The 21,811-nt window shown below is 43.4% G+C and overlaps 1 protein-coding gene across 4 annotated transcripts in view; it reads left to right on the top strand.

Moving 5' to 3' along the window:
- MOB3B (MOB kinase activator 3B) overlaps positions 1-21,811 on the top strand; it is a 234,077-nt gene that overhangs the window by 61,469 nt on the left and 150,797 nt on the right. For 3 of the 4 annotated variants that reach the window (XM_032636199.1, XM_032636196.1, XM_032636197.1), the window contains exon 2: positions 18,144-18,760. In XM_032636199.1, coding sequence (XP_032492090.1) covers positions 18,343-18,760 — 418 coding nt within the window. In that variant the 5' untranslated portion in view covers positions 18,144-18,342. Of the gene's footprint in view, positions 1-7,442; positions 7,555-18,143; positions 18,761-21,811 lie in introns of those variants that run through there. The other variant, XM_032636198.1, reaches the window with a different exon arrangement.

Here is a 21,811-nt window from a genome sequence, read left to right as displayed (position 1 = left end):
CCTCTTTGGATGTAGAACAGTTTAGGGGCCTAGCTCTCAGGGCAGCAACTCCACCTCTGCTTGTGCTGCCCGCTCGGAAAGCTTCTCATACTGGACAAATTGAGAGCCAAGGCCCTGCCTCCTTCCTGTCTGGGCCCTCCCGCGAGCCCGGTGCTTTATGAGCAAAGCTTAACAAACTTGGAGTGATTCCTCGTGCTGGGGCAACACTGCCCTGCCCCTCTGCCCTCCCCCCAGGCGCCTGCGCAGGATGTGATCACATTTCACAAGATCACTCCGCTAGATGAGAAAAACGTGTGGTTGACTCGGTACAGCGAGCCCAGTCCTGTGGATTGCACTCCCTGCAGAAATGAGAACCCGAGTGGAGCGGCGTTTCAAACTGAAGTAAATCAGGGCTCCTTGGCCGTCCTTGCCCTGCTCTGTCAGGTTTTGTCTTTTTCTAGAAACCCCGCTGGGTTCAGGCAAATTAGGGGAGAGGAAATTCGGCCCGGCTCATTGCATAATCACTCTCAATTTCTAGGGTCTGGGACCAGCCATCTTGTGATTTAAAATATAAATACTGGCAAACGGTTTCTATCTTGATCAGTTATATAAAAATCTGCGTTTAAGATGTGCTGAAGTGGCTATCAGATGTGTTTCCTTTTTTAATGTGACAGTCTTCTTTTTGTGGAACTCTGTTTTTCAGTCTTTGACTATATATATTTATATATATAACATCTTTATTAGAGTATAGTTGCTTTACAATGGTGTGTTAGTTTGTGCTTTACAACAAAGTGAATCAGCTATACCTATACATATATCCCCATATCTCTTCCCTCTTGTGTCTCCCTCCCACCCTCCCTATCCCACCCCTCTAGGTGGTCACAAAGCACGGAGCTGATCTCCCTGTGCTATGCAGCTGCTTCCCACTAGCTGTCTGTTTTACATTTGGTAGTGTGTATATGTCCATGCCACTCTCTCACTTCATCCAAGCTTAACCTTGCCCCTCCTCGTGTCCTCAAGTCCATTCTCTACGTCTGTATCTTTATTCCTGTCCTGCCCCTAGGTTCATCAGAACCTTTTTGTTTTTAGATTCCAGATATATGTGTTAGCATACGGTATTTATTTTTCTGTTTCTGACTTACTTCACTCTGTATGACAGACTCTAGGTCCATCCACCTCACTACAAATAACTCAATTTTGTTTCTTTTTATGGCTGAGTAATATTCCATTGTATATGTGTGCCACATATTCTTTATCCATTCATCTGTGGATGGGCACTTAGGTTGCTTCCGCGTCCTGGCTATTGTAAATAGAGCTACAGTGAAGATTGTGGTACATGACTCTTTTTGAATTATGGTTTTCTCAGGGTATATGCCCAGTAGTGGGATTGCTGGGTCATATGGTAGTTCTATTTTTAGTTTTTGAGGAACCTCCATACTGTTCTCCATAGTAACTGTATCAATTTACATTCCTACCAATAGTGCAAGAGGGTTCCCTTTTCTCCACACTCTCTCCAGCATGTATTGTTTCTAAATTTTTTGATGATGGCCGTTCTGACCGGTGTGAGATGATATCTTATTGTAGTTTTGATTTGCATTTCTCTAATGATTAATGATGTTGAGCATTCTTTCATGTGTTTGTTGGCAATCTGTATATCCTCTTCGGAGAAATGTCTATTTAGGTCTTCTGCCCATTTTTGGATTGGGTTTTTTGTTTTTTTGGTATTGAGCTCCATGAGCTGCTTGTAAATTTTGGAGGTTAATCCTTTGTCAGTTGCTTTATTTGCAAATATTTTCTCCCATTCTGAGGGTTGTCTTTTCGTCTTGTTTTTGGTTTCCTTTGCTGTGCAAAAGCTTTGAAGTTTCATTAGGTCCCATTTGTTTATTTTTGTTTTTATTTCCATTTCTCTAGGAGGTGGGTCAAAAAGGATCTTGCTGTGATTTATGTCATAGGGTGTTCTGCCTATGATTTCCTCTAAGAGTTTTATAGTGTCTGGCTTTATTTAGGTCTTTAATCCATTTTGAGTTTATTTTTGTGTATGGTGTTAGGGAGTGTTCTAATTTCATTGTTTTACATGTACCTGTCCAGTTTTCCCAGCACCACTTATTGAAGAGGATTCAAGACTTACTATATATTTTTTAATTGGCTAAAATTGGTGGGAGAAATGTTTGTGGTTATGCTTATCAGGGTTTTTATATAGATTGCTACATCACCTTCTTCCAAAAGGAATTTGAGTCATTTAGCTCTTATGTAAAATCAAAACCTTTTTAAACTTAGGGTGTTGCTTTCGGCTGTTTTTTTTTTTTTTTCCTTAAGTATAAAACGCAGTTTAAAGAAAATAAAATGCAGTCTAAGGCAATAGTATCAAACACCTGTTTTGGTCTCTTGCAGGGCGGTAGGCGGGTGCTGTTTTTCTAGGAGTGGTGGCTGTGTTTCTGTTTTTCCTCTTCTTTCTTTGAACAAATAGAGGAAATCTCTAATGGAGGGTTTCTCAACGAGACATACTGGTGAATGTAGAATCTTAAATGAAAAAGGAGTCAGTGGATGTGGCTTCTTGGCCTCTGTGCTTGGACCAGAAATAAAGCAAGTCCTCACCGCAGGCATTTGGCTGAAGGCCTTTGTTTTCCGCCGTTGGCCTCAGCAGCACACATCTCAGAGCAAAAGTTCCCCACGCCTTTGGAGGTTTTTAAGGGCTTTTTTTTCTCTTTTTTTTAAATCTGCGCTTTCATTGTTTTTAAGAAGAGTGGTGTCACCCTCACTTGTCATTAAAGAATAGTGTGGGATAAATAAATAGACCTACCCAAAAAATAAAACCGGAAGACCAAAAACCACTCCCCTAAATGAATGAAAAAATTTATACCCGTCACCCTTTTGTGGGGTAAATGTTTCCATGCAAGTTGGTTTAGAAACTTCAAGAAGATTTTTTTCTTTTGAGTTTTTTTTGGGTTGTCTTCTATTTTTATATTGTTGGCAAGTCTACACATTGTGGTTACATAAGAAAGTCAGAATTAAGATATTTGGTATTGAAACAGCACCCCTGGACTCAGGATGAGTTTTTCTGGTACTGCCCTGAGAGAGTTCGAATTCCTATCATAATAGGCATAAATGTCCAATCAACGCAGGCTTTCTGGCCGCTTTCTCCATGTGGTCCCTGGAGAAGCCTCCTGAACGGGGCTCCTGCCCTCCTGAAAGGCTCCTGTGCCTAGTGAGTGGAAGGAGGTGTCAGAGCATCAGACCTGAGGAGGAAGTTCCTGCTGTTCCTCGCTTCCAGAACTGGTCAAAGTGGGTCAGCCTTTTCAATCGCCACTGCCATTACTGAGTGCCTACGGTGTGCTAGACCCACTGCAGACATCTTTTCACCTCCTGTCTTATTCCATTACCACCGCGATCCTTCGAGGTGTAACCTAGTAAGAGTGTGTTTATAAGAGAAAGAAGGTGGAAAGCCTATGGAGTTTGCTGTCCAGAAGTGGGGACACATGTTTATATGAATAAGGTCAAGAGAGCGTTATGTTAATGATAAGAATTAAAAGCTAGTGCTTATTACAAACTTACCTTGTGCCTGGTGCTGGGTCAAATGCTTTCTTTGGATAATGTCGTTTAGCTCTCATAACAACACTAAGAGATAGATAATTTTATGAAACTAAAGTTTAGCAATGTTATATAATAATTTCAAGAGCCCTGGGAGTCAAACCCAGCAGTCTGATCTCAGACTCACTGACTTCACCACCATTCTGCACCATACGGGGGCCCACAGACACAGAACACAGGAGGTGGTGAATCTAACCAGGCTCGCCATCAGTGGTGTAGCTGGTGGACCAGTCAGGGGGAGAGCCGCACTCTCCATGCTCAGTGTGATTTCAGCTAGCCCTCCTTTCCCCTAAGGACTTTTTCTGTCGTTCTTATTGCTGGGCCTTCAGTGCTTCAGGTGAACACATTTCTGTCCTACCCATTCTCCTCAATAAATGGCTGTTGACCCATGTGGACTCCATGGTAAGCCAGGCCTAGTGTGTGAAACTCTCCAGTTCAGGGAGTTCTCAAACACTGAAGTGCATCAGTCAGTATATGCAAAGTGACGGGTGGGACCCCAGGGTCTGCATTTTAAACAACCACCCAGGGTTATTTTGGTCTTCCTGTTTTTTTTTTTTCGAGGGTGCCCAGGAGGCCCAGGGAGAACTGAATAGTCAGTGGACAGATGGTTCTGGGCAAGTAGGGGTCGTATTTTCTTCTTCAGCAGTCACCCACCTCTACCAGAGTCCCCAGGGCTCAAGAGGGGAAAAATGAAAGAGAAAAAGAACAAATGGGAGGCAGTGCAGGGGAGCAGTGGAGAAGACAGAAAAGCCAGTCAAATCCATAAACATTTGTTGAGAATCAAGTGTTCAAAATGAGCGCAATAGAGGGGGAGGGGCAACACAGAGGGAGGGGAGTAAGAGGTACAAATTATTAGGTATAAAATAAGCTATAAGGATATATTGTACCACATGGGGAATATAGCCAATATTTTATAATAACTATAAATGGAGTATAACCTGTAAAAATTATGAATCACTATATTGTACATCTGTAACTTATGTAATATTGTACAGCAGCTGTACTTCAATAAAAAATAAATACGTAAATAAAGGGAAAAAAATTCCCACAGCTAAAGGAAAAGGATGAGCAGAAACAAAAGTCAGATCTGGGAAGGGTCAGGAGAGGAGGCAAAGGGGTGGGCTGAGCCTTCCCCGGCGTGGCAGCTTGGGTTTGAAACTTGTCTTGATGAACCTGCAGGGGCTGCCAGATGGATGGGTGGGCCCTCATGGTAGATGGGCGGGGAGCTGGGGGTGAGGTGTGAGAATAAAGAATGGTCCAGACTGTTTGGCACAGAGGAACAGTTACACATTCAAAGCTTTGGGAGCAAAGGAGTAACAACAGTCAGTTCTAACAGCATAGTCAGGAGAGGCTGCTTGGAGGGGTGACAGATGTCTGGGCCTTGCAGGCTGAAGGCTGACTGCAGGTGGGCAAGCCTAGGAGAGGACTGGGGCAGAAATGTAGTCCCTGACAAGTGCGGTGGGCATTAGGGGTCAGGTGAGTCATCTGATTCATAGAGCCACACCTGAAGGTCCTTCAGTGCCTGTTGAGGGTGGGTAGACTAAGAGTGAGGGCCCTTTTCCCTGCTTCAACTGAAGAAGAGAGAGTTTTTCTCTATTTTTATATAATTGTGTCCTGCATAAGACTTCATGTGGGGAAAAACATCTATGTTGCTAAAGAAAAAAAAAAAGACTTAATAACTACCAGGGGAATTAAAAAAACTGTATGTATAATATATACATACACAGGTATATGTTATATATACACACATGTATATATACTATCTATACATAAAAGCATATACACGTGTGTGGGTATATATGTATATATAATATGTGTGTGTGTGTATATATATATATATATATATATATATGGTTTGTGTTGAAGTGTTGAAAGAGATAGTTATTGTGAACTTGGGGGCAGTTTGGAAGGGCAGCTAGGTGAGGGGTCTGCATAAACATTTAAGAGATTCCTGCCTTAGTGGAAAGAACCCTGGCACCTTTCTGGGCATTAGATGTGTTTGTTTCTGTTTTTGTGTTTAATACATTAAGAGGTTGAATTGAGTTAAGTGGTTTTCGAGACTTCGTCCCGCTATGAAACCTCCCAGCAGTGATCTCGCTCGCAGGCCTCCCCAGCATATGCGTGGGGTGGGTGGCAGGGTCATGGCTTGAGGACCGTGAGTTTAAGGTATTGTGCAGAGTGATCTAAGGAGACAGTTTAGGGGCCAGGATGCCTGCTTCCACGTCCCGCTGGGAAGGGTAGCGAAGGGTGGATGCAGCAGAGCAGAAGCTTGGGGATGGTCACCAAAGTCACAGAAGTAGAGTTGGCACTAAAGGAGGTGATGTGATACGTTTTCTTCTTATATTAAAAAAAAAAAAAAAATTCCCAAGCTGCTTGCTCTCCTCTCTTCCCCATTATTTTTCCTTTGAGGTATATTTTTTAAACTTAGTTTTTAAACAAAGCACACAGGTAAAGGACTTTGCAGCACCATGCAAAGATGGTTACAGAGATCTACAATGAGTTTTGAAACATTCTTTTAAGGCTGGGCATCCTTCCAAAGGAGCTGACTTTTCAGCAGATGCTGGAAGATGAAAACGTGGGCACAGTTTAGATTGGCCTGGGGAACTGCACATCTAGTAGCTGCTGTTGATCTTTGAATGAAGTATCTGTTTTCTGAAAAGGTTTCTCTTGTTGATCATCCTCTCATCATGATTCTGGGAGCGTGGCCCTCTCACCTGGAGAAGGAACTGTTGTATCTGTGCACCATTCGATTAGCAATAATTTAGACACACAGTTCAACCACACAACTTACTGAGTTTCTGTTTGTGCCCCGTCCTGCGCTAGGTCCTCGTGCTGTGATGAAGTCTAGGGTGGGATCCCAGCCCTCCCAGACCGATGGAGGGGCCAGATGTGTGAGCACAGGGATGCAGTGTAGTGTGAGGTTACCGTGTGAGTGTGAGAGAGAGGTGGGTACAAGATGTAGAAGTCACAGGACAGAGATGGTGAGCCATCCCTTTCTTCCTTCCTCTCTACCTCTTTCCCTTTACTATACCAGAGGTTGAAGTTAATCCAGAGAGAAGCTTGAGGCCATGAGGCTGGGCAAGGGAGAAGCCTTATCTGGGTGGAGGTGTTTAGATTCCCCATGGAGAAGGCTGGCCGCATACTGTTCCTGGATGGTAGCCACCTTCGACCTGGGGCCGTCACGCCCGGTACTCACTGTTGTGGAATGTTTAGAAACACCTCACAGATGAGAGGTTCCTCTGTTAGCATTCTCACTGTCCATGGCTGTGGCTGCACAGTATGTGGGAGACATGATCCCTGTGATGGGTGGTCTCTCTTGTCTGAGTCAACCCTTGAGGAGGCTGTGGATGCCCGGCGTGCAGACACAGACCTTCTGCAGATAAATAAGGTATGTCTTAAACAGGGCCGTCCTTGAATTGATGTTGTAGTGGAGCTCTACTAAAAAGCAGCTACATAGGGCTCCCCTGGTGGCGCAGTGGTTGAGAGTCCGCCTGCCGATGCAGGGGACACGGGTTTGTGCCCCGGTCTGGGAAGATCCCACATGCCGCGGAGCGGCTGGGCCCGTGAGCCATGGCCTCTGAGCCTGCACGTACTGGAGCCAAGGGAGAGGCCACAAACAAACGAAAAAAACCAGCTACATTTGCATAGGCAGGCCTGTGGGCACAACATGACATTGGGATCTCCATAAGGGCCCTCGAAACAAATAATACCAGTCTTCTCTAAATGGCTTCTGCAGAAATTGATTGAAGCGACAACAGATCAGCCTTACTGCTTATAGGACATAGCTGTAGGTCTGTTAGTGAAATTTGTTTGCTCACATCAAAACCCTAGATTTACCCCCCCTTTTCCCATGCAGCACTGGAGACAAGGGGCTTTGGGGAAGCAGCAAATAGCACACTCCCTGAGGGCAGGCATCTCTCAGGAGGGAAGGCTGAGCCAGCTGAGCACGTGACCGGTTGATTCTTCTCAAATTCACCAGTTACGTGCGTGAGTACCTCCACTTCCCCTGGGGTAACTTTAGTACAAGGACAGAGAAAGGCCAGTTGTATCCTTAGGGGAAATTCTTCCTGATAAAAACCAAGAATGGGGAAATGGATCTCTCCTTCAGACTTTCCAAGATTTTGTACAGTTTTGAGGGTCACGTCTTATGGAGAAGATGTCAAGGAACAGCCCAGGTTATGCTTGGGACCCCTATGTATCATGAAGCGACTTGAAATCCAATACTATGAGAAATCTGGGTTAATAAATGTAACATTTGAAATTTGTCTATCCTTACTCACACTATCTCACTTATCCCCCCAAACACACTGTGACATTGCGTTAGTACCCTCATTTAACCAAAGAAGAAATTGAAGCTCAAAGAGGGAGGGTTTAGCCCAGGAGAGTAACTCGTTAAGGGGCAGAGTCTGGACTCAAGCCCGCCTCTTTCTGACTCTAAAGGTAGGGCTCTGTGCAGTCCTCCAGGTGGCCACATCGTTTACAATTACTTGTTTGATTCAGTTTTATTTCAAGCCTCTTTTTTAGTTGTGGATGTGTTCAAGAACGTAGAGAGGATAGCATCATTAATTATTTGTCTCAGTTTTATCGCAGCATTATCCTCCTGTCCATCTGTTTCCCCTCTCGAGTTGAAAAGCTCCCAGGTAGATGTTTGTCTTTTCCCTCTAGAGAGTTTCAGGGGATGCAGCCTAAATCCTCCAGCTGGATCACTGTTTGATAACAAGAGTAACGTTCTAATCAGTTGAGAAAGTTATTCTGTTACCAACACAGAGATGATAGCTGGGTTAAAACCAAACGTATTGTGTTAAATGTAAAGCATTTAAAAATTTTAAATGAGAAACTTTTATATTCCATTCAAAACAAGTGTTTGAGAGATTAATGGGAGGGCATGCAGCATGTAATTTGCCCTGGTACATCAAAATTCATGAAATAATATTGCACTAAATTTTATTACATGCAGAAATACAAGAACTTCTTCACAATATTAAGCTAAGTGTGTTATAAGTATTAGGGAATCTTTTTTTAATGTTTTATTTGCTTTATTTTTGGCTGCATTGGGTCTCCTTAGCTGTGCACGGCTTGCTTCTAGTTGCGGCGAGCGGGGGCTGCCCTTCGTTGCGGCGCACAGGCTTCTCATTGCGGTGGCTTCTCTTGTTGCGGAGAACGGGTTCTAGGCGTGCGGGCTTCAGTAGGTGCAGCGCGTGGGCTCAGTAGTTGTGGCTTGAGGGCTCTAGAGCGCAGGATCCGTAGTTGTGGTGCACGGGCTTAGTTGCTCTGTGGCATGTGGGATCTTCCCAGACCAGGGCTCGAACCCATGTCCGCTGTATTGGCAGGCGGATTCTTAACCACTGCGCCACCAGGGAAGCCCTTACCTTTATTTTTAAAGAAAACAAAACTGAGCCTCATAAAGGGTGTCTTGTCCAAAGATATAGCCAGTCAGAGTCATTGCCAGGACCTGACTCCAGACCACAAAAGTTCAAGAAATATGTATCATTGGGGGGTGGCTAGGTCTGTGTTTCTCCCATCCTCTTCCCTAACCCCTTAGATGTGCCGTCGAAGTTCCTCTGGTCTTTTTTGTGAGCTACCTGTCTAGAGAGGCAGTCTAAATCAGGGTTGAGAGTTTTGGAGTCAGCTTGGCTACTTACTGTTTCTATGACCTGGGACAAGTTTCACTCTCACTGTATCTCAAGTTTCCCTGAGTATAAAATGGGGACAATAATACCTAACTCATAATTTTCTATTTAAATAAATTGCAAAATAAATAAATGTTAGTTATTACTATTATGTAATTAGGTTGAGTAGAATTTTAACCATTCTAACATTCTCATTGGCTGTTTGCTACCTCTAGAATCTGATTCTGTTAAAACTTGAGTCATAATATGATTCAAAGGATGACGACGATGATAGCAGCAACCATGTTACTCAGTGCCTGCTGTGTTCCAAACATTTAACCAATATGCCCTCTGGAATTCCCACAGCAACCCTGCAGATGCTGTGTTCTTAGCTACTGGGCTATATCGCCTCCAAATTTTGCCTGCAGTTGGTGTTAGTTTTACCCACCCCACCAAGCTTAAAATAGTATTCTTTGGAAAATTAGAAATGTATTTTCCAATTTCCAGTCTTCTAGCGCATTTTGTGTTCTCTAACCCCCTTCAAAGATCTCTTGCAGTGGTTCCAGATGTCATACATAAATTTCCATAGTGCCAGGGATAAAAATTTTCCAGACCCTGAGACTCAAATTCACTTAGAGTGCCTAAAAGTAAATAAGTCTGTTGATAGTTACAGGAACCAACTTCCTTGAATTTGAATGTTTTTCCTTTAAAGCAAGACTTTTCCAAGAAAGGATTGGCATATCCTGTCTCAAAGAGAAAGAAGGAAATGATAATTGACAATGACCTTTATCCCAGTATCCGATGGAGGTTCTGAGTGACATCATACCAGCTGGTATACACCTTTGCTTTAAAAAGTAAAAATACATTTTTTATCTGCCTTATTTTTTTACTTCAGCAATTAAATTAGCTCTATCTGTAGTTACTGCCTCATCCTCCATTTCTCTACTGCCACCTGCCTAAGTATTATGGTCTCAAATCATAAGATTTTTTTTCTAACCACAAAAGTATTCTCTAGCTAGCCGAAAGATTTGGAAATAATAGAGGGCAAGTGGTTACTAACTTGGAGAAGTTTTTTTCTTTTAAAAATTACTAAAATAATTAGGATGCCTTTCATGAATATTAAATGGGTCAACTGAGCATTTATCTTGCAATAATTTTGCTTTCACTATTTATTTTTAAAACGGTGGTAAAATTGAATCAATCCTATGCAAGGTAGAACCAAAGATTTACCATCTCCCTCATTACTGGGATTCTAAGCCAGTCTCTACTGGGCTCAGGAAGGACTTTATTTAAGAGACCTTTATTCTCTTTAAGAAAATATATTTTTAAAAGTCTGTCTTTTCTTCAGCACAGTGTGAGTATATGGTAAATTTAACCACACCAAGTAAATCCCACCCTTTTCTTCTCTTTCTTTTATTTTTTTAAAAAAAACTGTGAACTAAGCAAATAGGTCTTTTTTTTTTCTTTTTTAGAAATGTATTTGTTTAATTTTGGCTGCGTTGGGTCTTAATTGCTGTGCACAGTCTTTCTCTAGCTGCAGCGAGCGGAGACTACTCTTCGTTGCAGTGCGCGGGCTTCTCATTGTGGTGGCTTCTCCTGTTGCAGCGCACGGGCTCTAGGTACACAGGCTTAAGTAGTTGTGGCGCATGGGCTTAGTTTCTCCTCAGCATGTGGGATCTTCCCGGACCAGGGCTCGAGCCCATGTCCCCTGCTTTGGCAGGCGAATTCTTAACCACTGCACCACCGGGAAATTCCCTAAATCCCACCCTTTTCTATCCTTCCACTCTTTTTACTCTTTCTTACCACCAAGTGTCCTCTTCTGAATGGTGATGTTTCTGAGTCTGTGAAATGAAGAATCCTTGTGGGTCTCTGCTGTAAACACCTGTGCATTGATCAATCACTGTTGTTGCTGCCACTGCAGTATACCAGCTTGCATGCAATATTTTCATCTTTGGAATATTTACTACTATTTTTAATGCTAGACTGTCCACCCTGGTGACTAAAATATGCAAATGAAACAATGAGAATGCAACCTGAATGGATATTGAAGAGCTAGAAATTGATGGGGAGTGATGGTTACGCAACAGACTTCTGTAAGGCTGCACCTGTTCGTACTGATTTCATCTGTGTTCAGAAATAACCTGGGCATTTTAAAGCTCTGAAATCATACATGCCTTTTAAGTTTAAAATGAGGCAGCACTATCTCTCCCAACGAGTCTAAAATGCAACAGTACGGCAGCTCAAAGTTGAGGAAGTAGATTAGTTGGACCAAAAAAAAGAAAAAGGCAAGACGGCTTCTCAGGCAGGAATCTCTCCAATTTTTGGATTGTTTTGTGAGCAAAGACAGTACCTAATGACTAGGAAGGAGTAAAACACTACGTAAAGGTTGATAGAGTCACTTTTTAGGCACAGTCCTTTTATTGGAGCCTGAGAAGGTTGGATGATGTTGAATTTGTTCTCCCACACACACATACACACACACTCCTCTAAAATAAAAACCTAATCTACTTTTATTCAATATTTGGATTGTGAGAGGAGGACTCACAATTGGACTATTCTAGCCATAAAGAGAAAAAAATAGTGGGAAGATAATAAATCAGGTGAGTTATTCTTTAATTCTGAAGAGCTGGAATTTTAGGTAACACATGGGAAAGAACAGCCCATTTGAGAGAGAAGTTGGACAGAGGTCTTGACTTTTCAGGACAGCCCAGCAGTTGGTAATATCTGACCTCAGTGCGTAGGCAGTGAACTTACAGTTTGAGGTGGAGTCCCCAAATAATGAAAGGTAGGAGGTCCAATTTGGTTTCACTTTTGTCGTTTCACTTTGATGCAAAAGGTTCTTCATTCACTGTCATTTGTTCATTCATTCAGCAAACGTTCAGTGAAGTCGGCTCTGTTCCAGGCACCATCCTAGCTCCTGGGACCCCAGCAATGAAGGTGGCATGGACTCCCTCATGTGGGGTCCTTCTGGGGCCCCCATTTTCCTCATGGCCTTCCTGTAGTGAATTGCCCTGCCAGGAGGAGTGCTTCATCCCACAGAGGAGACATTAAACCTCCTTTCCCCGACTAATATCTCTCTGGTCCCTCTCCTTTCTGTCCTGCCTGCCCTTCTGTACCTCCAACATCTCTAGAGGTGGTCACAGCTAAAGAGGACGCATCTCTCAGGAGTGGATGGGAGAGCTGTTTCATTTCTTCCTTATCCTTGGTGAGGAGTCTTTGATTTTTCAACTAATAAGTCAGAAGACATCAGTAGGAAAAGAAAAATAAGAACTTTTCTTGCCAGTGTTGCTTAGTTACCTTGTCAACATTCCCTTGCAGCCCAGCTGAATGCTTTCTGCATATTTTTATAGTGCACATGTTTTATTGCTATAATTGATCTATTTAGCAGAAAATATGGAGAACACATGGAGCGCCTGTCAATTTTATGCTGTTTATTTGAATAAATTTATGCTGTTTACTTGAAATCTAAGAGAATTTTTCTCCTCACTGTCTTTTTCATTCCTAATCTGAGTAATACCGTGAAGGAATCCCATCATGATCCATGTTGGGGCATTTAATTTTGCAGCTAAAAAAGCAAAAGCCCATGAACTGACCTCAAAACTAGACAGCACGTTGTGGACTTTTCAAAGGCAGGGCCCAAGTTTTAATTAACTTTGTGTCCTCGGTGCCTGGCCCTTTAGTGAAGGCTTACTGGTTGAATGAGCAGTTAGCCTCAAACATTTCTTAAGAACCAGCATTGTAGTGGGTGTTATTCATAACATAGAATTTGCTATAGTTTTTAGCCACGGGGCAAAGCTGGTGACTTGTTCTTTTCTTTCTGGAGACTGGGCAAAGACAGAGAATAAGGACAGTGTCATTGCTAGTCCCACATCTTCTTTAGCCAAAGCAGCTTTTGTGCCTGAGGCTGCCATGGCAGTAGCAGCAGCCATAGTTCATCTGGCATTTATGACAAGGTCTTCGCTGGGAAGCTCCTGGGTTCTGGGGCTGTGCTCTCCAAATCAGTGCAGATCAAGAGACCTGGTCATTGTCACTATCTGTCAAGGCAGTTGTATTCAAAACACTGAGTCTCTCATTGTTTTTGTCACATACACGCAGGCACACTCAGCTGATAACTAGGTTTATGAAGCAAACTGTTGACAAAACAACAAACGGAAGTTTATTTAGTCATCCCCTTTCCCAGCCAGTAGGGCAGCCCACTAACCCAGTACTCCTTAAAGCATACACTTCTGAGATTTTGTTGAAATTTAGGCTCAGATTTACTAGGTTTCGGGAGAGGCCTGAGAGTCTGCATTTCTAGCAAGCTCTCTTAGTTAGATCAGACCTTGATACTTAAAGTGTCATCCGTGGGCCAATAGATTTGGCATCACTTGGGAACTTGTTAGGCCCGCAGACTCTTAGGCGCCACTCCAGACCTACTGGACCAGAACCTACATTTTAACAAGATCCCATGTTCACATTTGAGAAGCATTGCTCTAACCATGTAATAAGCCTACAGTGTCAATTATGTGCAAGGGTCCTGCTGGGGCTCTGGGTTGAAAGTAAGGTTAGATGGATTTCTTTTTTTATTTAAACATCTTTATTGGAATATAATTGCTTTACAATGTTGTGTTAGTTTCTGCTGTATGACAAAGTGAATCAGCTATATGTATGCATATATCCCCATATAGATGGATTTCTTGTTGCCTTTTTACTTCAAAACTCTTTTGTGTACCTGCCTCAGTAAGTAGAGCATCTGACGCTCAGCTAAAGACACAGACAGATGCCTCTTTGTTCAGTCATTCAGTGGTGTGATGAATTTGTTTTTATCCATCCTGGAGTGCCATTGTCTTTAAACACAGGGGCCCACTGACCAACCTATCCCTTCTCCAGAAAACTTTGTTCTAGACAGAAAAGTTTGACCGGGAGAGACGTGTCTGAGCATGTAAGAATGATGAACACGTTTGGAACGGCATTAGGAGATGGGAGTTTCTGTTTCCTCATCTGTAAAATGCAGATAATAATACCACCTGTTCTAGCTTCCTTTATAGGCTTGTGAGGAGCTTTGACGTCTAGCTGTGAAGGGGCTTTGAAAACATAAGGGTGTTCATGAGATTTTAAAGCAACTTTAGTGAGAAAAAAATCATGTATATTTCAGTACTGGAGAGGTCTGGATTCAAAACTTAGCCTTACCATCTACTAATTTTGTGATTTCTGCAAAATTATTTCATATGATTGAGCCTCAATTTCTTTTTATGTAAAACGGTCATAAAATCATCCATCATGCAAAGTTGTAGTGAGGATTAAAATGTTAATAATATACGTAAAAATCTGGTGCATAGTAGAGTTTAATAAATGGTAGCCAAGAGCAGCACATTAAGGGACTTTGTTGAGAAATAATCTTACAAAGATGACTGTTCCCTCAGGTAAGCCTGTTATACAGGAGCAAAAAGGAAGAGTGACTTTAAAGCTGGTTAAAAGTTTGAATAAACACCCATCCATTTCAAGAGATTGATGTCTTGAAGTTTGTTTTCTAAGTATCTCTGGAAGAAAAGTTCCCAAACCTCAAACAAGGTTTTTTTAAAATTTAAATATAGTGAGTACCAGCCACTGGTGGGTTTTGTGATTAGGAGGATTTGCCATGATTATCTGTCTTATTCACACGCTCTCAACAGAGGTGCCAGAGGGACTTGGTAGTGTCCATGAGAGCCTGGCACTGGTACAGAGGAAGGTTTCCACTTTGGTGTCCGTGCACCCAGACATGCCAGGTCCTGGGGAAACAGCAGAATTAGTGATAACGAGGGTCATGTAAGGTGATGAGATTGCTCTGAGGACCGTGGGAATTGATTGACGGTACCCTCATTATCAGAATAACAGAACAGCAAGTCTTATTTACTGGAGACATGAGGGGGTGGCTGTTGGGTTGTTGCTGCTTTACTGTCAGCAATTAAACATTTGCGATACAGAGGGACTTGTCTCTTTTAAGAGAAAATAAACGTTCTCGTCCTCCTTTCCCTATCTTCCCAACCTCTAGCTTATATTTTTATTTTGGAAATGCTCTTTGAAGGCCCTCGGCTTTCTTAAGTCTCTTTTCAGGCAGGCTAAGCCTTTGGGATGGTATTCTTTTTTTTTTTTTTTTTGCGGTACGCGGGCCTCTCACTGTTGTGGCCTCTCCCGTTGCGGAGCACAGGCTCCAGACGCGCAGGCTCAGCGGCCATGGCTCACGGGCCAAGCCTCTCCGCGGCATGTGGGACCTTCCCGGACCGGGGCACGAACCCGTGTCCCCTGCATCGGCAGGCAGACTGTCAACCACTGCGCCACCAGGGAAGCCCCTGGGATGGTATTCTTTTGAAGAAGAGATTGCTACAGTGTGCAGAGTTTGTGTGGTGATAACCTTCCTGGTGATCTTCTGAAGTACCCTGAATGTGATTTCACAGACAGCCAAAGGCAGGGTGTCACATGACCCGCTTTTCCGCACGGATCTCTTTGAGAGGGTGTGTACACTGGAGGCCAGGTGAGGAGGGACAAGAACACCTCACTGATAATATGGCCTTGCAGTGAAAACCTAATAGGAAGAAGGGTGGGCTTAAGAGGGAGGGAGTGAGCCGACGAAGGCTGCAGGGAGGCTGCAGGGAGTGTCCAGAAGAGGCATTCAGCTGAATAATCAATCAGCAGTTCTGAGTGAAGCGCAGAGCCTGTGAGAGGCAGTCGGAATGTCTTAGCTGATTTTGGTTTTTGTTTTGCCGGAATAACTTAAGGTTGAATGCATCACTGAGCCGTGTCTGAGTGTGGCGTAGCAGAGGAGTGGATCAGTGGATCCTGCTTCAAGTCCGTTTTAACTGATGCCATGATGGACTCTTCTGACTCTGGCCACAGCTGTTGGCTCATTTGGCTAGAGTTTGACCCCTGAATGGATCAGTGATCTCCTCTCTGTTTCCAGGCCACAGGACATCGTCTGCACTTCCAGCCAGTCGATACTTGTGGTCTTTGGGGAATACGTGGATGGAAGCTGTAGGTAAAGGGGCTTCATGAACCAGCAGGAGGGACAGGTTGAAGAGCATCACTTTTTAGAACGTAAGGCTACGTGGAAAGAGCGTTTGCTAGCAATCAAAAAGTGAATTTCGATCCTAGCCGTGTCCCTACTCACTGTGGGACCTTGTTCAGCAAGTAATTTTATCTCTTGGAGACCCAGGGATAATGATACCTACTACAAATCTACTACACCTATTCTAAGTCTGCTATAAATCACACCAGAATTTTAAAAGGGTCAAATGAGGTAGGTGATGGAGAAGAGAGCACTGAAGACTTCAAAGCTGCCCTGTCCAGTATAGTAGCCACTAGCTGCATGTGGCTTTTTGGATTATTAATTAATTAAGTCAATCAATTATTCAATTAATTAGGATGAAATAAAATGAAAAATTCAGTCTCTCAGTCACACTAGCCACCCTTTAAGTACTCAGTAGCCACATGTGGCTAGTGGGTACCATACTGGACAAAAAAGATACAGAACATTTGCGTTATCACAGAAAGTTTTATCAGACAGTGCCTCAAAGCACTATTTAGGATGTAAAGGATGGCATGTTGTAAGGGTGATAAACGCTGTCATAGTTAGGGGTTCTTAAAAAGAAACAACCCACTCAAGTTAGCTGGAGTAAGATGAGATATTTGACGAATTCAAGAAAAATGTATGTGTCCCAAGGGTTGGAAACACAACTAGGCTTCAAGAGGAAGTGGAACCAGTTCCTATAAGGCTATCAAGAACAAAAGAAGCTACTCTCTCCCCACTGTCTCTCTTTCTCTTGTCTTCCTCTGCCTGTGGTCACTTGTGCCCTTGGCTCTGTTTCTCTGTCTGTGCATATGGCATCTTTCTTTCTCTCCTCTTCCTCCTTCACTTCTTTCCCCTCTTCTCCTCAGCACCTCCCCGTTTCCTCCCTCCCCTCTCTGCAGACCAGCTTTCTCAACTGTACTACACATGGTCCAAATAGGGCTCAAGCAGACCCAATTTTGTAAAAAATTTGTTTAAGTATCATTGATTTACAATGTTGTATTAGTTTCTGGTGTACAGCAAAGTGATTCAGTTATACATATATAATAGTTTGCATTTGTTAATCCCAAACTCCCAATCCCATCCCTCCTCCCCCTTGGCAACCACAAGTCTGCTGTCTGTGTCTGTGAGTCTGTTTCTGTTTTGTAAATAAGTTCATTTGTGTCATATTTTAGATTCCACATATAAGTGATATCATATGGTATTTGTCTTTCTCTGTCTGACTGACTTCCGTTGGTACGATAAACTCCAGGTCCATCCATGTTGCTGCAAATGGCATTATTTCATTCTTTTTTATGGCTGAGTGATATTCCATTGTATATATGTGTATATGTATATATCACATTTTCTTTAGCCATTCATCTGTCGATAGACATTTAGGTTGTTTCCATGTCTCCATGTCTTGGCTATTGCAAATGGCATCAAGCAGACCCAATTTTCATCACTTCTCAGGGATAATGTCTAACAAAGGCTGGATCCTGATTCGAAATTCCCGGGGAAGCCCACTGGGTGTGATAGCCACCCCTGCTCCAATCAGCTGTATCCAGGAGGATGGGGGTAGTGTCCTTATGCTTACTCAATAGGGGCAAGTGGCAGGGTGGGGCAGATGCTCTAAAAAGGAGCGTATGAGGATGTGTCATTGACTAACACGCTCATCCTTAACACCTTGGAGCAGTCCATTGAAACTATGATCACACAGGGAAAAGTTCCAGAGATTTGATCAAGGCCGTGAAGAAAAAGGGTGTGATACTTTTCCTCCTTTGGCTATTTGATCATATGATTTGATCACCAATCCAGATTCTCAGGGGTTTGGCTTAACTTCCATGTCCTTATACCTGGATGGAAGTGGGCACAGCCAGAAGTGAGATGGAAGTCAGGTCTAAGCCTTTGTCATTTCTTAAATGCAAACGGGACACTAATGAGACCCTTTTCTCTCCTGCCTTTAGGAAGAAACATGAGGTTCCCCTGGAAATCATTCAAGAGGAAGATGGAAGGGGCTGTCTAAAAAGAGATTGAAAGCTGCAGACCGCAAGACTGGGGCCGGAGGGCTGGCAGTGGAAAACCCTGTTGGGTTGTGATCTCTCATTGAAAAGTCCCAGTTGCCTTTTTGCTTCCTGCAGGGGGAAGGAAGAGAAGGAGAAGACCATGTCCATAGCCTTGAAGCAGGTGTTCAACAAGGACAAGACCTTCCGGCCGAAGAGGAAATTTGAACCTGGCACGCAGAGGTTTGAACTCCACAAACGGGCTCAGGCATCCCTCAACTCAGGCGTGGACCTGAGGGCAGCTGTGCAGCTGCCCAGCGGGGAGGACCAGAACGACTGGGTGGCAGTGCACGTGGTGGACTTCTTCAATCGGATCAACCTCATCTACGGTACCATCTGTGAGTTCTGCACTGAGCGGACCTGCCCTGTGATGTCAGGGGGCCCCAAATACGAGTACCGGTGGCAGGATGACCTCAAGTACAAGAAGCCGACTGCACTGCCAGCCCCCCAGTACATGAACCTTCTCATGGATTGGATTGAAGTCCAGATCAACAATGAGGACATATTTCCAACGTGTGTGGGTAAGTCCATGACCAGCTTCCTGGTTATTTTGTCACTTCCCACCCAAGCTTGGAAGGTTTGCAAGGGCTTCTTCCGGGACTGCCTTTGAATGCCGGATAGCGCCTATATCAGTGTTTCCCTAAATTCCATCAGTCACATAACAGCAATTTCCTTTTCCGGATCTAAGGACCTTATTGAAAAAAAAAATCATTCGTAGACCACTTAGAATTATTTTGTAGACCTAAATAGTGGGAAACACTGGCTTGATGAAAAGTCGGATTTGATCTTATTGGCTTCCTTGGGATTAGACTCCAAACCCACCCAGAGCTCCTGGTAAAACTTTTAATTTGGAGCTAATTAACTAGTTAGTTACATTAACTCTGGTGCAATTATTGGTACTCGTCTCTCAGGGTAAGAAATCCCAGTGTGAGAATCCGTGGATTTGCTTGGGAATCAAGCAAACAGGCAGTTGGCATTTTGGAGAAATAAGATCCTGGCATTCTTTTCTCCCCTCTCCTGATCATAGGTATTAATTTCAGTCTGTACTATTAACTCTGGACCCTTGTGTAGCTGCTAGACCAACCCGGACACCTGAAATGCAAATGCTTTTGTTTGCTTTGTGCTCTGAGCCATAAAATTCTTCAAGGGGAGAGACCAGACCTTTCCTATCTCTTATATTTCTTTATGCTGCTGATCATTGAATCTGCAAGCCTGGCAGGTTGAATTCAGAATTCAGTTTTTAGGGCCTTAGGTTCAATAAGGGTGAGAGCATTCTCTTCTTTGCACTGTTGTACCTGTGATACCTAGCATGATGCCCTGGAACCTTTTAGGCATTCAGGAACTATTTGTGGAATGGTTGAAAAAATACTTATGCTGCTGGAAAATATTATTGAAAAGCTCTGAGATAGTTGGGGTATTAAAAAAAAAAAAAAGCGTTTGAAACACATTGCAGAAATCACCTTTAGATGGGGCATGTGTGTCCCCATGTGGCATATGGAAAGTTGAAGTGGGCTGTATGGAAGTAATTATGTTTATACCAGAAAAAAAAATGTATATAAATTGATTAGGGCAGTATGTCCATCTTGAAACATTCAGATCTGCTCAGAAGCCTCGTGTTGACTTGTCCAGTTTCCTCACATACTTTCTCTCTGCTGTCCCTTGTTAGGGCAGGAAGTGGGGTGGATGGCGGCACAACCCTCCTTGGTTGGCTCACCAGCATAGGAGGAAGAAGGAAGGTTTCAGAAACTCCCCTGGCTGTATAATTGGCGCCTTGGAGGAGTAGCAGTTTCCTAGGTTCGTGTCTTTTTGCACTTTCATTGACTGTCAGAGGCTTCTTCTGGAGCTGGGAGGAATTTGTCTTTTCCAAAAGCATTACAAGCAACTGCCAATGACTCTGCAGAACATACGACAGCAGTAGAGGTAAATAAATGTGGCCAAGGATCCCTCCTTGCTGCCCTTCCCCTTCTGTTTCTTTGACGCTTTGAACTCTGGGCACTTCTGTTCTGTCTGGCAGTTGTGGTTACCACATAGAGTTGCTGACCAGAAATAACATCACAGAGCCTGGTGTGTTACTTAAGAGTGAGGAAGCTTCTGGCCATCTCCCTGGAAAATAGAACATCATAGGTGATTTTAGACTTTGCTTGGAGGAAATCACTGGATGCCACCAGATCCCCCAGAGCGATTGACTTTGCTTTCTTTTTCTTGATGGTTTCCTTAGCCATTCAGTGTGCTTGGGGAACACTCACCTGATCAGAATCCTCTATTTCAGCTCTTCGCAATCTGTGCCGCACAGTACAAAAGTGTTTTGGGAGCTCTTAATAGGTGCACTGTGATTTTTTTTTTTCTCCCATGGAAAAATAAGTTTGGGAAATGCAGAGTGAAATTGATTTCTTTACTGCAGGACTTTAAATATACTAATGTGCATTATACATCTCCAAGAAAAGAATATGTTAGTAAGTAGTGTATCTTAATTTGAACCTGGTACCTTCTTCTTTTTTTTTTTTTTTAATGGAACACTATTAGCGTCTTTTGGGAAATGTTCATCTATATAGAGTTGTCAAACTTTTCTTTGTATCAGAATTACTTGGACCTTCTTCTCAAAATGCAGATTCCTTGGTCCTCCCCCTCAACAACTAAATCAGAATCTCTTAGGTGAGGCCTAAGAATCTGTACTTTTGGTAAGCTCCTCCCACCCCTCTTGTTTATTGTAACCACCCAGAATGCTTTTCATCCTCCCCAGGAACAGTTTGTTTCTTACCTCTCTGGTTTTATCCATGTCATTCTCTCCTTTGGAATCCCCTTCTAGTGAATTCTTTTTTTTTTTTTTTTTTTGCGGTACGCGGGCCTCCCACCGTTGTGGCCTCTCCCATCGCGGAGCACAGGCTCCGGACGCGCAGGCCCAGCGGCCATGGCTCACGGGCCCAGCCGCTCCGCGGCATGTGAGATCCTCCCAGACCGGGGCACGAACCAGTGTCCCCTGCATCGGCAGGCGGACTCTCAACCACTGCGCCACCAGGGAAGCCCCTAGTGAATTCTTATACATCCTTTATACCACCTCAGACTTCCCTGGTGGTCCAGTGCTTAAGACTCCTCCATGCTTCCAATGCAGGAGGCGCGAGTTCGATCCCTGGTTAGGGAACTAAGATCCCACATGCTATGTGGTGTGACCAAAAATTTTTTTTAAAAAATGAACTTTATACCATCTCCTCTGTGAAGACTGTCATCTTTTAGAATATAAGTCCCTTCAAGTTAAAAATATGGCTTATGCATTTGAATATCCCAGCACTAAGTCCAGTCCTGGTGCCTTATAAGTTGTTGGATGGATGGACGGATGGATGGATGGATGGAAAAATAATCTTTATAAAGTTCCAGCATGTGTATGGTACTGGTGATCAAAGTGAAGTTAAACAAATGTCTCTGAATCTCTTTATCACCATTCCTGGGTATTTCCCGTACCTTGCCTTCCACAGGGTTTAATTTTGTCTGTTTAACTTTTCCAAGGTTAAAATGTTAGGGGTCAGTAAAAACCACCACCATCCACCATCACCCTGAGGGCCTTCATTAGTATCCTG

Source organism: Phocoena sinus, chromosome 6 (genome assembly GCF_008692025.1).
Source record: "Phocoena sinus isolate mPhoSin1 chromosome 6, mPhoSin1.pri, whole genome shotgun sequence".
Taxonomy (NCBI): domain Eukaryota; kingdom Metazoa; phylum Chordata; class Mammalia; order Artiodactyla; family Phocoenidae; genus Phocoena; species Phocoena sinus.
Note: the sequence above shows the minus strand (reverse complement) of the source record. Positions and strands in the feature narration are given on the sequence as shown.